The sequence below is a fragment of the Aplidium turbinatum genome, chromosome 18, assembly GCF_918807975.1.
Source record: "Aplidium turbinatum chromosome 18, kaAplTurb1.1, whole genome shotgun sequence".
Classification (NCBI taxonomy): domain Eukaryota; kingdom Metazoa; phylum Chordata; class Ascidiacea; order Aplousobranchia; family Polyclinidae; genus Aplidium; species Aplidium turbinatum.
The window spans coordinates 8161182-8181386 of NC_137489.1; the positions used below are offsets into that span (position 1 = coordinate 8161182).

Sequence of the window (20205 nt, forward strand, 5' to 3'; positions counted from 1 at the left end):
TAGAGTTTTTAAAGTTTGTAGACGTTAAATCAATGTAAAAAGAAATGATTTTCTGGTTGAGTAAGCCTCCCAGACAGCAAAATCTATCATTTTTACATTGATTCAATGTCTGCAAACGTTGAATCAATGTAAAAACGACGGATTTTGCTGTCTGGGCTATCAAACGTTAAGATCGATTCTGTGCGTGTTACCACATACAAAGCGGATTTCGAAATAATGGTGTATATTAGTGATGCAAGCCGCGCCGCGTACGCGGCCGCTTTTGACTTTTTCGCCGCGTGCCGCGCCGCGTGGAAGGTTGAAATGACAAAGCCGCGCCGCTTGCCGCGTAAACTTTCAAGAAATTAAACTTTCGTAAACGTAAACTTTCAACTTTTCAAGAAAATCAGTTATGAAACTTCATATTTTAAATTGGAAACACGGATCAGTTTTTTTAAGCTGGAAAGCTATGCAAATTGCAAGTGGCTTGCAGTTGACAGGGTTTTGGGGCTGGCTTGTCAGGGAAGCTGTGCGAATGTTTTTGGTTAATAGCCTAGCTGATAAGCTCAGCTCCCAGTTACCAGGCTATATGCCTAGCGCAACTACCGCATTAGTTACTATAACAGTTAGCCCAGTGAGTTCAGGCTATAAGTTTTACTCTTGTGTGAGTAGTTCATATAGCCACTGACATTAAAATTGCATTATTGCTTACAAAAAGTGTTCAAAAGTCCTGATACTGGATCCAGGAACATTCTATTTGTCTTAGTTTGTATTATGTCTTAGAACTTAGATGCATTGCTGATAAGAGAATATGATCTGGTTAGCCTAACCAATTAGTGCACAACTGTACTGTACTGGTAGGTTAGTTACCAGTTATATGCCATGGGTGTTTTTTGCTACAATTGACTTTCTAAAAAATAACGCGTTAAAACATTTTTTTTTAATTTTGTAATTTGCGGTGTGCGGTGCGGTGCGCGGATAGATGAGTCAGTTGCGGTGCGGTGTGCGGATAAAAATTTTGGGTTTGCTGCCTCTCTAGTGTATATCGCTTCACTCTTTATGCCCAATTATTTGCAGCCAAATTGGCCATAACGAGCCACGGATATCCGACTGTGTCTGGGTCTTTCTGTAAGTGATAGAGTTGCTTTTCGTGTCTCTGACGACATTTCTGGCTTGCAGATTGGTTGTTTTTCCGTTATTCTAACGTTTAAAACAGCATAATTTGCCTGTTGGATTGTGTGTTCTCGAATCACATTCTTGTATATATAAATGATCATATTATCTTCAGCAGCGAATTGATGCTTACTTGCTTAGTGCAGTTCCCTAATGGTTGCGTGTCTTACTAAACTACTAATTCGGTTGCCGTCTATCATTTTCTAATACTTGCTCAATGCTCATTTCCTGCAATCCCAGTTAAAGTGAGAGCGATTTTTGTTGTGGTTGTCACTTAGTGCTTTACTCACGTGACCACGATCTAAATGTGTGCTTCAACACATTAGCCATATGCAAGCTTCTTTGTAGACTTTCATAATTCCAACTTCATGAAGAAGAAATACATTTTGTTGAGGAAATCGATTACAGGGCGTAGATAAAAAAAGACCCTCCGATCTAAAAAAAAGATCATTCTTTAGTTGTTCAAACATGTAGTCGACTTATCGGAGTTGAGTTCTGATAGAAAAAAGTGACTCATCATGTAGCAGAAGAAGAAGCATGGCTTCTCCGCAATACTGCATGCCGGAGCCCGGAATTATTACTAAAAACCAAGACGGAACAAAATGAAGGTCACATTCTTCTTCTAGAGAGATTAGTTTTAGTAAGACTAGATGCGCCGCTTTACTTTTCAGGGATTAATTAACTCTTGGAGAGCAAACTAATCAAACTTTGAGTGTTAGTTGCACGTTTGGACAGTCTTTAGGCCTACTTTTTAGCACCATTCCTTACCCAATATGAAAACAAAAACGTTTGTTTTGCCATGGACTTCTAAATAGTAGCATCTGGACTGGACACTCAGTGGTCAACATGAGGCCAAACAGTTGGTACAACAGTTGGCCAACAGTGGGCCAATAGGGTTAGTTACTTGGCTGTTGGCCCACTGTTGTACCAACTGTTTGGCCTCATGTTGCCCACTGAGTGTCCAGTCCAGGTGCTACTATTTAGAAGTCTATGGTTTTGCTACCTTCCTCCACACACTGCAGATTGAATTAATCAACTTTAATACAGGTAAGGGCTGTTTAAATTTCCCCTAGCACCAATAGGTAGGAGCTGTTATTTAGTTTGTACCTTGAGAAAACGTCACATGTCATTCAACAGCTCTTTTCTTAATCGCTGTTGGCTCTTAATCACATAATGCGATATACAAACAACTTTGCCTTGATTTCCATATCTGTGTTAAGAAGTCTATCTTTTATCACCACGGATTTGTGGATGTCTACACGTATAGAACCCAAGCGGGGTTTTCTGTGCTATCAAAGGGTTATTTTAAAAATTTCAACCCACTTTCAAGCTTCTTAGGCATTTACAAAGTAGCTTAGAATTAGAATCATTAGACATCACGTCATCACTTTTTCTGCTCAAAGTTCAACGTCATAATTGCTGCAAAATGCCGCTGGAATGTTTTAATTTGCTTGGAGCATGGAGCGAAGATTTTCCTCATCACACACTGCAATTTTGCAACATTGGTAATCACATGCGTTTCTTTGCTCTTCGATAAATACTGAATAGGAGCTCAGTAGTTATTTGCGTACAACACCAACTATCGTTAGTTTGTTACCACCAGAAGTTCAGAGTATCAATGTGGTACCATCAAATGCTGTACCAACAATCTAGCGTTCTTCCAAGCCGCACTGATTTTTACCTTTCATAATCTTGCAAAAAAAATGTGTAGTTTTAGCGTTAAATACTATGAATTGTAGTCTATAGTCATTTTTAAGTGCTGTGTAATGTCTGTAACTATAATAGCATATAATTAAGCATTTGCTTGTTGCTTTCAGTGATGGCTGTGGGGCGACCGCAAGCCACTGCTGTGTACAAGGTTGCAGAATACGCTCGACGTTTCAATGTGCCGGTTATCGCTGATGGGGGAATCCAGAATGTAGGACACATCACAAAAGCGGTAGCTCTTGGCGCTTCCACAGGTAGCTTGAAGGCTGATGTGTTATATCGCCGAAAACGTTTGAAAATTTTAACTTATTTCTGTATATTATGTTGTGTTGTTGCCTGGTTTTATCTGCTTACGGTTCAACAAAGTTACCCCTCTTCAGGAATTATATTGTCAACAGCCTATAAACCAAACTTTTTCTTAAGGGTTTGAAACTTGAGTTTCAGGATTAAAATGACAAAATTTTGGAAAATTATCCAGCCTGTAGAGATTGTCATTTTTACATCGTTTTAACGTCTGGCGACGTGGAAACGATGTAAAGGGGAAGCTTTTGCTATCTAGGTAGAATGTAAAAAAAACGTATTCTAAACCAGAATTTTGTTTAATGAAATCAATTTTCCGTTCACTCAAAATATACGCCAGTGTCGTTTCAGCATGTGATCTACACGCAAAATTAATCTACAGAAGTGTATCAAAAGTGGGAAAAGCTAACTGAAAAAGGCGATCTGGTACTAAGACACCTCCTCAAATGGGCGATCTACCTAATATAATCAGAAGCAATCACTAAGAAAACAAATCAAAAGCTTTTTTTGTAAAGTCTAACTCTAAACCTTAGTCATTGGATAGAAAAGCAAAAAAAATGACAGGAAGGACCAGAAAGACTGTGTGTTGTTGGTTTAATATATGCAGGGGAGTCTGCCCGTGTATTGCGTCTGTCCCTCGCAGAGGACTTAAGTATTTGGTTTTACAGATTATTTTTGCCCATAGATTACAACCAAAATATAGATAAGTTATACTAAAAACACGCACATAGATCACATACCACACTGGCAGCGAGTTTTTTAGGTCTACTATGGTTTCGTCAACTCAAACCACATAGAAAACACTCACAATGCAATAGTATTAATTTTAACGCAACACTACCCATTTAAAATATTAGAAAAGCGCAACCCCTTGTGGGTAACACCTTGCCAATGACAGGGTTGATCTCTAAGTGGTCAAAACTGGTTTTGACCACTAAGCGGTTTAAACCTGGTTTTAACCGGTGAAAACTAGGTTTAAACCGGTCAAAACCCAGAAAAATATTTTTATGTAGTGAATGGTCGGCTACCTGGGCTATGGGCTATTCAGGAAATATAAAAGCAGTTGTGAGTTGTGACCATTTTGATATGCAGGCCTCGAAATAGCTGGCGGCCATGGCCGCCTGAACTTTCATTAATGGCCGCCAATACCGACCTGTCAGGCAGCCACAGATGCCTGCCTGTAAACTTCGTACGAAAGATTATATTTATCTTGGATTTTTCTCTCGTTTCAGCGCCGCCAAAAACAAGACATCAAACAGCGTTAAGACTACTACCTTAATTACATGTCGTGCTACGTCTCATGTGCTACGCAACGGGAGGGCAAATGTTGCGCAAATTTTATGACAAAATTGATGGCAAATGTTTTTCCATAAAAAAAATGGAATAAATTTTTGTACTGTACTTCAGTTGGCTGTGCAAATGGTTCATGGTTCTACCAAGCCACGGCCTACTAGAACACGGCCAAATATGTTGCTATTTGAGGAAATTTCTAAGAGTCTGAATTGTTGCAATCATATCTATGACAAACCTGTCATCTTCCCATTCCCAGAAGTATGTAAAATAAGCAATATTTGCATCTAGGCATCTTTTTGGCTTGTTTTGCCGGAGATTTAGATATGTAGGTTAAGCACAATTTATACAATAATAATGTAAAATATGTAAGACTTTCTAACTGCATCCTGGAGGTAGTCTCATCATACAGTCGTTAGGTTTTTTGTATAGCAGGATCTTTTGCCAAAAGCCATATTTTACTTGCCAAATTAAACTTGGCGAAAAACAAAACGAACTAAAATTGAAATTGGCACATCAAATGAACAGCTTACAACATAGAATCCACAAAAAATCCCTGATATTTTAAATGAAACATGCAATTGCACCAAACGATACTGCCTCCAGAGTGCAGTTGGAAAGTCTTAGATATTACATTATTATTGTGTAAACTGTGCTCAACGTACATACCTAATCTCCGGTTAAACAAGCCAAACATATGTCTAGATGCAAATATTGCTTTTTTTACATACTTCTGGAAATGGGAAGATGACAGGTTTGTCATAGCTATGATTGTAACAATTCAGACTCTTAGAAATTTCCTCAAATTGCAACATATTTGACCGTGTTCTAGTAGGTCATGACCAAGCATTTTTTAGTTCATCAGAAATTTATTTTTAGAGTTTGAATTTTCTCAATGATAAAATAACCAACTGACTAAAATATCAAAAATAAACAAAGAAATTGAATATTTTTTGTTCCAAATCCAGCATTTAGGTTACTGTTGATCAAAATAAAATATAGTTGAACATCATTACTAAACATGGAGGGTAATATTTTTAATTCAATTGAAAAGCAACTTGATTCATACACTAAAGGGGTTTTGACCAGTAATAGGTGGTCAAAACCGCCCGGTTTAAACCGATCAACCCTGGCCAATGATGAGTAAAACTTTTTCATTTTTTTATGCGCTATCTTTTGTGCGTTTAGTGATGATGGGATCATTGCTTGCTGCGACTACGGAGTCTCCCGGCGAGTATTTTTATTCTGATGGAACTCGTTTAAAAAAATACAGAGGAATGGGTTCATTGGACGCTATGGAGGCCAACAAGTCGAGTCAGAATCGCTACTTCAGGTATAAGGTTATAGCTTTGCATCCTATTGTTTTTTCTGTATTGTTACGAGTGAAGTTTCGTTTTCAGTTATCACATTTTCTTTTGTTTAGCGAAAAAGATAAAGTCCGTGTCGCCCAAGGCGTAACTGGTGCAGTGCAAGACAAAGGTTCTGTTCATACTTTTCTTCCTTACCTGCTTTCTGGTATTCAACATGGTTGCCAAGATATTGGAAGCCGCTCTCTTTCACAATTAAGGTAAATTAACAGCGTCATTACCTCAAATGAACGTTAAAAATAAGGAACCTCTACTTCATTTTTATGTTTAATTGACATTTTAGTTGAAGGTAGGCAAAAATGGCAGTAAAAGCGAAGACTTGCGGTTCAAAACCGATTTTATTTTTTAAAATAGACTTGTTGAGAGATGATTTTTTTCGAAGTACCCTATGTGTATTACCGGTACTTTTAATCATTAAAGATTGTTAAAGGTTTTGTTGATAGAGACCCTCGTTTTCAAAATTTTATGTTTAATTGTACCGGACCTAATACATTATACTTTTGACTCAAAGTAGCTCGTTTTTTTTGCACTTGTCTCGCGTGCTGCTAATTTCGATTAAGTGCGATTTAAATCTTCAAGTATTCGCCAAAAATTGTGCATTAACCGCTCTAAAGTAACTCTTGGTGACTTTACAAATCTAGATACGAACGACCTGTTTTAGCCTAATGCCGTGGGTTCGCTGTGGTAGTAACGCTGTGCACTAGATTTCGAAACACGGTTCCCTGGTCATGTGCTTTGACAAATGGTGTTGGTGTGTTGTTTTAATAGTAGCCTATATTGTTGTTTGGAAGGCTCTTCGGCTTGAGGCTGTTGTCTTGACTGCTGTATGTTGTCAGGCGTGATCACTGTAAAATTTGTCGAACCAGTTCAACTCAATAGACAGCAATCACTACAGCAGCTTTAACCCGAAGAAAAGAGCCTTATAAAACAACGACACACTGACTTAAACACCATTCGTCATAGCACATGACCAGGAAACTGAGTTCCAAGTCTAGCACAAAGCGCTAGTACCACAGCGAACCCGCAGCATCAGGCTAATACAAGTCATTTCTATATACATTTGTGAAGTAAAGAGCGATAATGCTGTTAAAAGCGAAATTCAATCTGTTGCACAACTCTTGATGTTTATTCATCGACTGCAGATCGATGATGTACAGTGGAGAATTAAAATTCGAAAGGCGGACTACGTCAGCCCAAGTAGAGGGTGGAGTTCATGGCCTGCATTCGTAAGTTTCACAAGTCTTTCAACTGTTCTGTGTGCATTAGCGTGTTATGCAATTGATCATTAATTCTGCTATCCTTGCGAGCAATACAATTACTTTTATGCTGCGTTATTGAAAATAGTTTGGAAGGTGAATTCTCATGCAGCAACTTTCAGCGTTTCAGTCTGGTGCCTATGAAACTACAGTAGAATTCGTCTAACTCGTCAGGCCGCCTTATTATTTTTGTTGGTCCTGGTTGCGTAATTCAAAAGGTTGACATAATGCATAATTCGTCACTTCTATTCCTCTTGAGTTGACGAATTCCATTGTACTTGCTAATTCAGGCACATTTTCGTTCAGTGAGAAGATAATTATGTCTGTTTTCTTATGCTGGTGATGTTTAGATGCCTGATGTATTCACCATAATGCATAGTGTTTTTCAAACTTGAATGCTGTGTGCAGTAACTTGTGCAATCTCTTTCTTTAGTTAATTTTACTGCAGTACTTTGTGCCTTTAAACACATTTATCGTTATTGTCAATGTTATTTTTTGCATGAAAATGGCAACGCTTTTCTAAACGCTTAAAAGCCTTTAGTGAATAGGAATTCACGTAAGTGAATAATGAATATAGCATAGCTACCGACAACTTTTATACATTTCTTGACGATAAAAGGACGGCAGCTTTGGGTAAATGTCACAGGGTAGAAATAGAACATCTAGTTTCGCATCGTCAAACGCTTTACATTGTTTTTGGGTAGTTAATACACCAACAGCTCATTTTAATTCTCCAGCTATTGCATTGGTTGGTTTAGCGGCTTTTTGGATTCTCTAATCGCTTTCAGAAAACTTGTATTTTTTATGTAAGTGTACGGCTCTATCGGTCATCAATATAAACAGTTTCCTAATGGTAAGATGGTCACTCCTACACAGACGCAGTTTTAATACCACAGTTGTCTTGTAATTTAGTTTGTGAAACGCTTTGTGCATCTGCAAGTTTCAAAACGCATCGACTAGAAACTGCATTTAGAGAATTGCCCAAGACTTGCACAATGCACATTAAGAAACCACTTAGGCAACCAGACAATCAGTCCTTTTTATGTTTGGTGTACAAGCAACTGATTTGTTGGCTGGTTAATGTTTTGTAAGTTTTAGATAGCTCTTCCTGCTTCGTGTTAATATCACATTTGTAAAATAATTTCGAATATTATGGTGTAAAAACGTTTTAAAAGCATTTTTCAACAATTTAATAGAAGTTTATAAGTTAATGTCACCACTGCATGGGGTCTTGCCGGGGTAAAGCTACATGTTTTTTCATAGTCTCTGTCGCCAACGGAGTAAAATCTCGGTCATAAGAACACATTTGGTACAGTGTCAATGTATCGGTAGATATTGTAGCTGTTAGTTTTCTTGACTTGTTTTTCTCATTTCTTCATGCGAAATTCTTTTGTGGAGAACTCTTTCCTGTCTTGTGATAAACTTTTTATTGTAGAGTCATCAGCAATATCCCATTTCAAGGATCTCCTAAACGCTCCACGTCCAATAATAAACACGATTGGTGAGCGCGCGCTTCTGTTGTGTCGTCAAACGTTACACTGCTGCACTCGATGCAGGAACCAAATTTCAGCCACTTTGTGGTAGCACTGCTCTCATGCTGAGTATATCATGTTGATGTGCGACGATTATGGTCTTGTGTTAATTGGTGTTTGGAGGTAGCGGGCGAGGTGATGGGTTATTGTTAGTTTTGTGCATGTTTTTCGCTGTATGACTTACAGTAGCAGTATCGGGCAGGCTTATGTTTGCATGTCGTAACACCTTTGCTGCTTGCATCACGTGTTCTCTATTGGCAAATACCGTAGCTTCAGTATAACATTAAAACCTCAAATCGTAGCTGAAACGCAATCATGCATAACGGAAATCGTTATTTTATATTTTTCTTGAGGACTAAAATTATAAGACTGCTTCAGGGTATCGTATCAACCTTATTAAGTAAACTTAGTGATAACATCGTAGAATAAACAGTGCTTTTAACTTTTCTAAAATGTGGATTTGGTTAAATACTGTTTCACAACATTTTATTTTTTTAGATACGAAAAACCACATCATTAACGTTGGTCCTATAACTGCGAAAATCATGAAGTTATCCGAGGAATGTATTGGAAATTATGCACAAGACTGCAGCCGAAAGATTGTTTATTGCGTTACTGTGTTTTATACTGCCGTGTGCTTACTGTCAAGCTGAGGCAGTGAAGTGAAATAAACTACTAGAGCGGGAGCCAGGTCGATTTATTTGACTGTCTGGGTCAGTAAAGTTTGACAAGTGTTTCTAGACTGAAATTTTGTGTAGATTTCAAAAATAAACCTCTTACTTGCGCTAGCCTGACCGTTTTTGTTATATGAAGCATTTTCCGAGATGATACCTGTCAATATCGCTATATCCGTTAGGGTGCAAAATTTGCCCACCCAACTTTAGCAAAAAGCCTGAACTTTTTTTTGCTGATGAGGTTATTTTAGAAAACAACTTTTGCAAAGTTTCATTTTGATTGGACAAAGTTTAACCCCCCACCCGGCCATTTTCTAAGGGGGCTAACGGCATTTTCTTCACATTATCGCCACTAGATAGAGCTGCTTACAAGATGCAACTGCATATTTACTTTGGAAACATACCCCTCTTCATTCTGCATAACTTAAATTTTTTTTTATCTGAATTGGCCAATGGAAAGCAGAAATATGGGCAGTTTTGTACTCTCCCCTAGCGCAATACTGCCTCTAGTGGCCAAAACATAACAACAATTATCTCCTTAAATGTTCATCCAATTAAAGCAAAACTGGTGTCTAACCCCCCATTTTCAAGGGTGGTGAGTTCATTTTTGCTGATAGTTTTAATGATTCTAGCCACTAAGTGGCAGAAAACCTGCTTTAAAGTTTAAGCTAACGTAACCGCTTGGACTTGACTTCAAATATGCAAAGTTTCAACAAATGCAACTCATTGAGATATATATCATTGAAAACAAACAAAGAAAGAACAGTGCAACATCTAATGTAATGGGGTTGTGCGACAGGATACCACAAAACCACTAGCGGCGGTACAACTGGGTCCTTCTAGACGAGAACTAGCCTTGCGCAGCATATAGACGATGCGTTGTACAGCGCTTGGTTATGCGTGGGCGAAAGAATAACTTAAAATATGATTCGGATATGCATTGTAGTTATCAAAACATGTTTGTTTTTAGAAGGTTGGAACGCAGAGTGATACAAAAATAAGAAAAACATCTCATAAAGTTACAGAATTCTCATAAAGTTGCAAAAGTGCTTGTAATTAATTAAGTGTACAGTAGAAGGTTGACACAGCTTACAGGTTAAAGTTGTGAAATCAGTTTCCGCACAACACATGTTTTGAATACCATAGTGTAGCCTACACATGTTGACCCATAAACTGGCGATGTTGTAGCTACCATGACATAACTGTAGCCTTGCATCTACCCAGGGCCGGATTAAGGTTTTCATGGACCTGGGGCTATTGGTAATCTGAGGCCTATATTTCATTCCCCTCATTGTACCAATCACAATTAAAATGAAAGAACAAAAATTATACCCTAAGTACAGTATTTACTTAAACTCATTCAAATGACATGTTTTCTGGATTTAGACAAAGCAGAGCTGTTAATAACATCATCGGTGTCTATTTTTTCCAAAATTTTGTTTTCAATGCAGAGTAGAGCTAAAGAATGCAACCTTTTCTGGCCCATGGATGAACGCAGTTGATTCTTTACTCTTTTAAGCACTAAAGAAATCATCAGACAAAAATACATTCTTAGTAGCCTACAACAAATACGTTAGGAAATGCATACATAAACTCATTTTCATTGATGAATCTAAACATTCGAGTTTCTTTGCTGCATTCGCTGTTAAAATAGTGTTGTTTAAGCAGTGCAGAAAAATGAATCATCTCTTCAGGCAGTGGTTCTTCTAGAATCTAGATCATCTGGATAATTTAGTGAAGCAATGTTTTAGCACTCTCTCCAATTTTACAGTTAGACATGGTGTTTAATTCCGCCAGAAACAAAAATCTTATTTGAAGACGATCGTATGCTGCAATTCGGGATTTCATACACAAAATAATTTGGTCAATGATTGGCAAATATGAGTTTACTTTGAATCTGCTCGATGGATCAAGTGATGTGTCTTCAGATCCACCTTTGCTATCCAAGCATACTTTTCTTCTCTTCCTTCTTGAAATTTCTTCAATCAATATAATGATGACAGCCACTCAATACTCTACCCCAGGCTTACTCAACTAATCTTAACAAAGGTCCAGTTTGACAAGTTGTATATTTTTAGCGGTCCGGTGAACAAGTTATTTCACACGCAACCACTAAATGGCTGAGTGGCCGAGTGGTTAGCGCGTTGGGCTTGCAGTCGAGAACCTGCATGTTCGACTCCAGCCACCCGCACTTGCTGTTGTTTCTCTGGGCAAGAAACTTTACGATAATTGCCTCTACCTAGTGATCGATTTCGAGTAATGAGTAGTACCAAATTTAAGTCATAAGTAGAGTAGACAACCGGAAACAGACATTGCCGTCGGCTACAGCGTGGGTCAGGTGTACGTCGGAAGGCGTACACGGATGCATAGCGCTCAAGTCCGCTTTCCCGCAATGCAGGATAAAGATAAAACAAACAAACAAACAAAAACAAAAGCTAAACTATTTTATCAAACCACTTTCTTAGGTAAAATGTAACTCGAATTAGATTTCTGAGAAAGTATTGGAGAGTTTGGGAGTCGAAGACCCCTAGCAACTAGGATAATCACAGTAGAAATTGCTTCCTCCCAGTAGAAATATGTTTAAAAAAGCCCTGAAACGTGGCAAAGAGGGTATTCTTCCAAAAACTCAAGGTCCACCATCAACCCCCAGAAGGTCCGGATTCGGAGCGCGGTTCGCCAGTTGAGTAGCCCTGCTCTACCCTTTTCTTTGAGTTCTTGAAATTGGGATCTAAATGTTTGAACAAAGTTATGTAGACCCTGAAGCAGATTTGTTGCCTTATTCAAAGTAATTTTGCTATGCTGTAGCGCCCGACTAGTTTTATGAAACCGTTCCATTATGCAAGACCATAACTCAATTGAAATAACGGTTTCAAGCTTTTCCATTAACAAGATAAACCCCTTGGCTGTTTCTTTAGTCTGTGATTGTTCGTCATTGTCATCAGACATTGCTTTCAAGACTTGAAGAACTGCTTGATAACTTTTTCTTAGCGCATGTATAACGTCATATCGTGTGCCTCCTAATGTGTACCGTATCAGACGAAGGCTTAATTGTTGGCAAATGAGTTAAGAAGCACTGGTTTACACAGTTAGCATTCGTTCTATGATATTCGTCCTTTATTCTTTCGATCCTGATAATAAGCATGTCAGTTGCTCTTAGTAAGTTGTTATCGGTGGGCCTATTTTTTTGGTGGGCCTGGGGCTGCAGCCCCATCAGCCCCCGCCTTAATCCGGCCCTGCATCTACCCAGTCATCATAGTAAGACGGGAAACTACGATCAATTTGTTGTCGCAATAAATTTCGTTTGTTACTTAAGTTTGCACTAACACTTGTTTCATATTTGTTGTTGCTTGTTTTATTCCCGTTATCGAGTAGGCTACGACATGCTAGTTATACAATAAATAACAAAAATTAATTTAAGTCCACAATTTGGCTACATCTAAGTCATAAGCAAAAGATAATTTTCACTTTAACTCAAGCAGCGTAACACGAGAACGGAAAAGGGAAGATGCGGCAAAACGAGCTAGCGTTATAACATGCATTATAAAACAGCTTACAGTCAGACAAAATAATTATAAAAACACATGGCCGCATCACCAGCAATGGTGCAAGGCCAGCTACGTTATGTGAGGAGGAACGCTGCTGCGGTAGTATAAAAAAAGAGAAAGCCGGTAGGCAAAGAAAACCTCCCAAAGAGATTTTGCTAAGAAAGAAAGTAATCAACTAACAATAGGTTTACGAAAGTTACACAGCATGAAACATACAAACACGATACGTGATGCCATTGGGACATACTGGTAAGGCGGTGGGTTGGTCAAAATTTTATATGTCTTGCTCAGTCCAATAACACGCTCGACATGTATGCGTGATGATGCAATGCGTCTATCCGAGACAACCACATCTGCATCAAGTTGGTGCTTCCCTTTCAGCATGGTAGGCGTGTTGACTGCAACATCATAAGGTGCAAAAAGATCCTGCACAAGAATACCTCTGTCAGCCATGATGCTATCCCCTTGTGAAAAGTGTTCATTAGCTTGCTTGTAGAGAGCACTTTGCTCGATAAGTTGGCAATCACTTAAACATCCACCTGTTGATGGGCCTACGTACGATACCAGCCCATTTGGAGTGATGCCAATCATAATTTTTAGTTTGTTCTTATTCTTGTAAGTGGAGAACGTCATGCTTTGAGCATCAACTTTTCTTGGCTTATTGATTGGTATTTCAGTTGCATCTAAAATGACACGTGTTGTGGGGAATGAATTTTGAAATTGTGTGGGCATGTGTTCATCCACAACAGCTCGAGATGGCCAAATATTAAGTTCCTTCAGCTGAAAATACATAAAGTTGATCCATACCCTGAAAATTAATGAAACTGTGCTTTCACTATTAGTGAATATACGGTAGCCGCCTACTGCAAGCATATTCTTATGAACAAATGATGTTATTGTTCAGGAAAAATCTTTGGAAGAGGTCATTGTTGAAACTTCGCCGCTTTGTGAAATTTGTTGTATTTTGTTTTATCCCGTGGTGGCTAACTGCTCCTGAACCATCAACTGCTCCAAAAAATGGCCATACAACTGTTCATTCACTCCTTCCTTAATTATCATGCAATTGATGGTGCCATTGCGAGTGCAGCTCTGAAAAGTTTTGGAAAACATATGTGGTATCTGACAGAACAGCTTGTACCGTTGGCTTTTTTGAGTCAGAGTGAGAAAACTTCAACCAAAGAATTGATGGCACAAAAAATGATCTTAGTTAAAAATGACGGTGTGTGCACAAAAAGGTTTGGCTCTGGATTTGGAAAACATTGTTTCCCTGAACTCCCAGCAGACACATCCAGGGTTCTCCAGGACTATATTGGAGAAGACTCTCGGTCATTTTTTTAAATCTTGAAAATTGACTCAGCATTTTTAAGTGAACCTATCGAAAGCTGGGATGACAATGAGACTTACAAAATTGCAAAAACGATTGTGAATAACATCAGTGTGGTTAATGACACAGCAGAGCGAGGAGTCAAACTGGTCCAGGATTTTCATGGGACTGCTCTCAAGGAAGAACGATACCAAAACATTTTACAAATAGTAGAGAATTCCCGAAAAAAATTACCAAACCAAAGAAATAGGAAAATAGATTCAGCGTCATGGTATCTGACAATCTAATTGCGAGTTTACTGTTTCATTACCTGTGTGACCTTTATGGTGTGAAATTCGTGTAAGGTTATTGCTGTACAATATCTATCACAATTACAAGAGATGTTGCACTGTTCTTTCTTTGTTTTCAATGATATACATCTCAATGAGTTGCATTTGTTGAAACTTTGCATATTTGAAGTCAAGTCCAAGCGGTTACGTTAGCTTAAACTTATGAAAAGCAGGTTTTCTGCCACTTAGTGGCTAGAATCATTAAAACTATCAGCAAAAATGAACTCACCACCCTTGAAAATGGGGGGTTAGACACCAGTTTTGCTTCAATTGGATGAACATTTAAGGAGATAATTGTTGTTATGTTTTGGCCACTAGAGGCAGTATTGCGCTAGGGGAGAGTACAAAACTGCCCATATTTCTGCTTCCCATTGGCCAATTCAGATAAAAAAATTTCAAGTTATGCAGAATGAAGAGGGGTATGTTTCCAAAGTAAATATGCAGTTGCATCTTGTAAGCAGCTCTATCTAGTGGCGATAATGTGAAGAAAATGCCGTTAGTCCCTATAGAAAATGGCCGGGTGGGGGGGTTAAACTTTGTCCAATCAAAATGAAACTTTGCAAAAGTTGTTTTCTAAGATAACCTCATCAGCAAAAAAAGTTCAGGCTTTTTGCTAAAGTTCGGTGGGCAAATTTTGCACCCTTATGGATATAGCGATATTGACAGGTATCATCTCGGAAAATGCTTAATATAACAAAAACGGTCAGGCTAGTGCAAGTAAGAGGTTTATTTTTGAAATCTACACAAAATTTCAGTCTAGAAACACTTGTCAAACTTTACTGACCCAGACAGTCAAATAAATCGACCTGGCTCCCGGTCTATACATCTTTTCTGAATTTTTCTTTTGAAGAAAATGTTTTCAGTTCATTCTGTGATCTGGAATGCAAGGTGCCTCAACCTTCCTGGTAGGCCTTTCTTGTAGCATTAGGGGAAGGGAAGGTAATTTGATACGGAAGGTAATTTGATACACCCCCTCTACAGAAATGTACAAAAAATATTAGTCAAAATTATTGCCATTAGGTGGAAGGTCTGTGAAAATAATGCTTACAAAAATTGCACCATGCAGCTAACTCCTACTTTTGTGGCATAAAATTGTAAAAGTGTGTTTTTTAAGTATTTTCGTAAATTTTTTAACTCATGATTATTTTCGTCTGGAAAATTAAAGAAAAGTTCCTGAAAGATGAAACCAAACTCATTTGACAGTTCATGGATAAGGCTTCAATGCCATGTCACGTTTTTTCTGCAATGTGCATCCAAGCATACAAAAATCAGAATTTTATAACTTGTTTTGAAAAAGCTAAATTGATACATGTGGAGAAGATAATTGGATACAGTATAGTAAATTCTTTTTTTGTGACTGTAATAAATGTTGTCATGGATCTAGTTGATTTAAATAAGTTGTTCTTCTTTAACTAGACCTGCTACTTTGGGAAACAACTATTATATAGGCTTACACACTATCTGCGGTCAAAAAGTGAAAATAGCGCAAAGCACCCCCCTTGAATAAGAACTCCAGCCAATCATCCTTCCCATGTCCATCCCGCTACAGAAGCTTCGCCACACACATACGTCTCAACAGTCATCCTTGCACCCAAGCACGCCAACCAGATATGAAATTTTCATTTATTGCTAAACTGTCAAAGGGGATTTCTGTGTTAGTTTTACTGTATCAAATTACCTTCTGGGTGTATCAATTTACCTTCCACGGAAGGTAAATTGATACATTTAAGTGACGTTTTTAAAATTTCAATTAAAAAAAAGTAACAAAAATAGAAAAGTGAAAATGTTTTTAAAAATTGTGTGAGGGATGAGACTTTCATTTCAGCTTAAAATCAATAGTTTGTGTCACATAATTTTCAGTTAACAGGCAAAAATGTTAAAAGTGTATCAAATTCCCTTCCCCTACCTGGGCTCTCTTTCTCGAAACTAATACAACAGTGACGAAAACATAGGTTTATTTATCACACCTTTGCTGCCTTGCCATGTTTATTACAAACAATACTTTGCGAAATACCGTTTTTTAATTGAAATGCGTAATCCATAGTTCAAAACAGTAAACTCGAGTACAAACATAAACCGTTAGTAAATATGATGTAGGCAACATGTCAGTGGAATACGCAAACATGGTAAAGCACGAGAAACAGCAACATACAGTAGAACACAACCAGGGATGGAGGAAACACGTGGGCCTGGGCCCACCTACTTTATTTTCAGGGTGGGCCTGGCCCACCCACTTTTAAAAGCCAAATTTCTTTGAAAAGGTAGCGAAAACGGCAAATTAGAGAAGGAGATCCAAAAAAAAGCTCTTCACTCATTTGATACACACTAGTTTGATTACACAGGCCAACAAAAAAATTTTGGCACAAAAGGTGAGAGTCAATTTAGAGTATTTTAGGGCTCCTGATTCCAAACATGCACTTAGTGTTTTCGAATTTTCGAAACTACCAGGAATTGAATTTCGAACCAAGATTACGTTCTTCCTTAACAAGGATAAAATTTTAAGCAGCTACTTCATTGAAGAACACAACTTTGTATTCTGTAATTATATAAATGGCCTTCGTACCTTGATGGATGTCGCTCAGTACAGTAGGCCTACCATGGTAAAGAATTGCGTTCGTTCATCGATGGCTTTGTTTTGCTTATTCGTCTAGTTTGTTAAGCAAAACAATGTATGCATTTTATTGTTTGTACTTGGTAGCTTAGTTAGTAAGTCTGATACTGTTGAAGTCAACAAATATATTAACACAAAGCACAAGTTATATATTCTACATCTTAATTGTGTCCTAAGGCTGGCTTCACGTCGTATTTTGATTGTTATTAGGCCAGTAAACGTTAAATAGCCGTTTGTTTGGGTTGTAATCAACGTGATTGGTTCCAAATAGCGTTTATAAAACTCAGAAATGCGCCTGGGATTACTTTCAGTTTTGTCTATGTAATAAACGACACGACGTTAAATCTATAGGGGCTCAAAATTGCAAAAAAAATGTTTTTGCTGTAGGCTATATCAAAAACTAGAGCCAATTGGAAAAAAATAAGTGCATTTTCGGAATCAGGAGCCTCGAAATACCCTAAAATGACTCTCACATGCCGTGCCTTTATCTAATCTTCAAACTTTTCTGTTGAGCCCAACTGTTGATGGGCAGCACATGTGGGTGTGGTTGCGTGTGTGATTGGTGGAGTAATCTATAAATCAATCTAATTGTTCTTTAAGGTTAAAACACTATTAACATTACATATTATGCAGTGCATGCATGTAGGCCTAGTGTATAATGCTGCAGATTATTTCTCCCAGGTCGGTATTATAACTGTGTGTGTATTTTTCCTTTTTATTTGTGTGTACATCGCCATATTTTATACAGCGCTATAGAGCAATTTAACAATTTTTTAATTTGTTTGGCCAAATCGGGCATAAAAACGGAAATTTTTTGCTGGTTGGCACAAAAGACAATCTTGAAAACACAATGTATAAACGATTTGAAGTATTAGAAATGCAGCAATGTTATGGGGGTCTGGGGGGCGAAGCCCACCAGAAGTTTGATTAACTTTGAATGCTACGCCTTTGGGCCCACCTACTTTTAAAATGGTTCCTCCATCCCTGAACACAACGTTAGCATTGCAGTGAGCTGGGGTATTAATATTGTTCATCTGATAAATGCTGTAAACTTTGCTAAAGTGAATTGGCCGTTCATCGGGATTATCCTAACTTTTCCTATTTGTGTGTACGGTTAGAAGAGAGCGTATTACACCAACAAGCTTCCTTTCAATTCGTGTCCAACACGCAAGATGAAACAGGTGTCATTCAAATTTTTTCAGTACGATAAATTGTAAGCTACAGTAAGTTATATTTATACTATTAAGAAAAATAAAGACGTTGAAATGGTGTTGGTACAAGGGTCAGAGTATTGTTTTAGCTCTCGCCGTAAAACAAAACTTTAGTTCCGGGTGAAAGCAAAATAAAAAAAAAAACGGTAAAATCACATTTCGTTGGGGTAAAACCAAATGGAGTTATGTCCAAAATCATCAAACTGAGATAACCGCAAAAAAATTGTTTGAATGTTTTTGATATCTCAAATGATATCTCACAATACTTACAACCATGCCATGCTCTCCTTGTTTTGCAAACCTGGAGTGCTGGAAAGAACTACGCTCAAAAACCGAGACACTGCAATAAAACTAAAAGTGGACATAACCCAGTTTGGTTTTACCTCAACGATTTGTTCTCAAACATGCGATAAGCAAAAACATACTTATAAACTTAAAGTTGGTACGGTACACAATATTTGAAAATAAATAGGCTAACAGCAGAATTCGCTTAGGCCTCAAAACTGAGAAAAATCGTTAACACAAACGCAATCGTTCACAAAAAGCCGCATTCATGGCGTTTGATCATGGGTTGGCCAGAGTAAGACAATAGAAAAGTGTAGGCTACATTCAAAAAAGATTTTGGCACCAACTTTGAAATGTGAAACTTAAATTTTGGTTTCAAAGTATATTCTGAAAGCGAAAATTGGAATTTGTCCTAAACCACCCCCTTGAAAAAGTTAATTTTTAATAAGGCTATGCAGCTGTATAATGGCACCATATGCTTGTCATATGTGTCAAACTCCTGGTCTGCGATGCAAAATTTTTGGCCCGCAGGATGGTATTAAATTCCTTTTAAATCTGCCCCGCCGATATGCTGTAGCCAGGAAAAAAATTTGGGGGGGGCCAAATATTTGATGAATTGAAGAGAACGATAAAGTGTTTGATTTGAGCCATCGCCACCTGATGTGCAGTGGCGTATCCTGGTGGGTTGAGCAAGAGAAGCAATAAAGGTGGTGGGCACGCGTATTCTAGGGGGGTCCGGGGGCATGCTCCCCCGGGAAATTTTTGCAAAATTACACTCAAATAATGGATTATAACGATTTTTGGAAACACTTTTAGGGTAATATTTGTATGAAATTTATTAGCAGATAAACAGCTATTAACTTATTAAAGGTAGCTCTTACACACGAACGGGCAAAAACTGCGGCTAAAATTAGAGAGCACCAAAACCCAGTACACAAAACTCAATAACTACACAGAAACCCAACAGAGTAGCCTAAGCCGTTCTGAAATTGCTTTCAAATTTCCATTTGTGTCTTTCTGTGTGTCTAAAACAAGTCCTAGGGGGTGTTAATAGCCAGATCTCTTGGAAAACGTTATAAGTTTCTACAAATTTTATTATATTTTCAACAAAGGGCTTAACTTTGGAATAAAAACTTTGAAAATTTGGGGGGCGCCATGGCCCCTTTCGCCCCCCCCTGGCTATGCCTGCACCATAAACAACTTCAAGTTTTAATCAATCATAAACTTAACAATAATGAAGTTATATGATGTAATAAATGTTTAGTTTATAAGTATACTGTACGGTGCACATTTGCACGAGCCAAAGTCCTCACTATGCTTCATCAAGTTAATGTTAAGACAACAATTTATTGTTTACGTAATAATCGATCAAAAGACATTCTGGGTAGATAAATGAGAAGCCAAGTATCGGGGTTAAAGTAGAATGCGTTACAAATGCGCAAAGTAAACTTTTGTGTCGGTTTTTCCTGCTGTTTAGAGGCATGTTTGAGTTTTTCGGTTTTAGTTTGAATATTGTTTTCTTTCGCTGCTCTGAAAAGGCTGTAGTGGAAGCCATAAACAAGGAATACAACTGATATTTTTCTTTATTATATTTAATAGCCCTATTTTGACTTTAGATATGA

General features: G+C 37.9%; 2 protein-coding genes and 1 pseudogene across 6 annotated transcripts in view; 1 reads left to right on the top strand and 2 right to left on the bottom strand.

The window, feature by feature from the left end:
- LOC145787756 (inosine-5'-monophosphate dehydrogenase 2-like) overlaps nt 1-9290 on the top strand; it is a 33094-nt gene extending 23804 nt beyond the window's left edge. For 2 of the 5 annotated variants that reach the window (XM_082599571.1, XM_082599574.1), the window contains 7 exons: nt 1057-1107; nt 2970-3113; nt 5638-5782; nt 5873-6016; nt 6959-7042; nt 8508-8573; nt 9103-9290. In XM_082599571.1, the coding sequence (XP_082455697.1) occupies nt 1057-1107; nt 2970-3113; nt 5638-5782; nt 5873-6016; nt 6959-7042; nt 8508-8573; nt 9103 (635 nt within the window). In that variant the 3' untranslated portion in view covers nt 9104-9290. The remainder of the gene's footprint in view (nt 1-1056; nt 1108-2969; nt 3114-5637; nt 5783-5872; nt 6017-6958; nt 7043-8507; nt 8574-9102) is intronic. The other 3 variants (XM_082599575.1, XM_082599572.1, XM_082599573.1) reach the window with 3 other exon arrangements.
- Nucleotides 9291-10829: 1539 nt separating this feature from the next.
- On the bottom strand, nt 10830-12224 carry LOC145787842 (uncharacterized; annotated as a pseudogene).
- A 770-nt stretch (nt 12225-12994) lies between these two features.
- LOC145787843 (uncharacterized) lies at nt 12995-13696 on the bottom strand. The gene has a single exon (XM_082599678.1). It carries the CDS (start codon nt 13694-13696, stop codon nt 12995-12997), a length of 702 nt encoding a protein of 233 aa, XP_082455804.1.
- Between the last annotated feature and the right edge of the window lie 6509 nt (nt 13697-20205).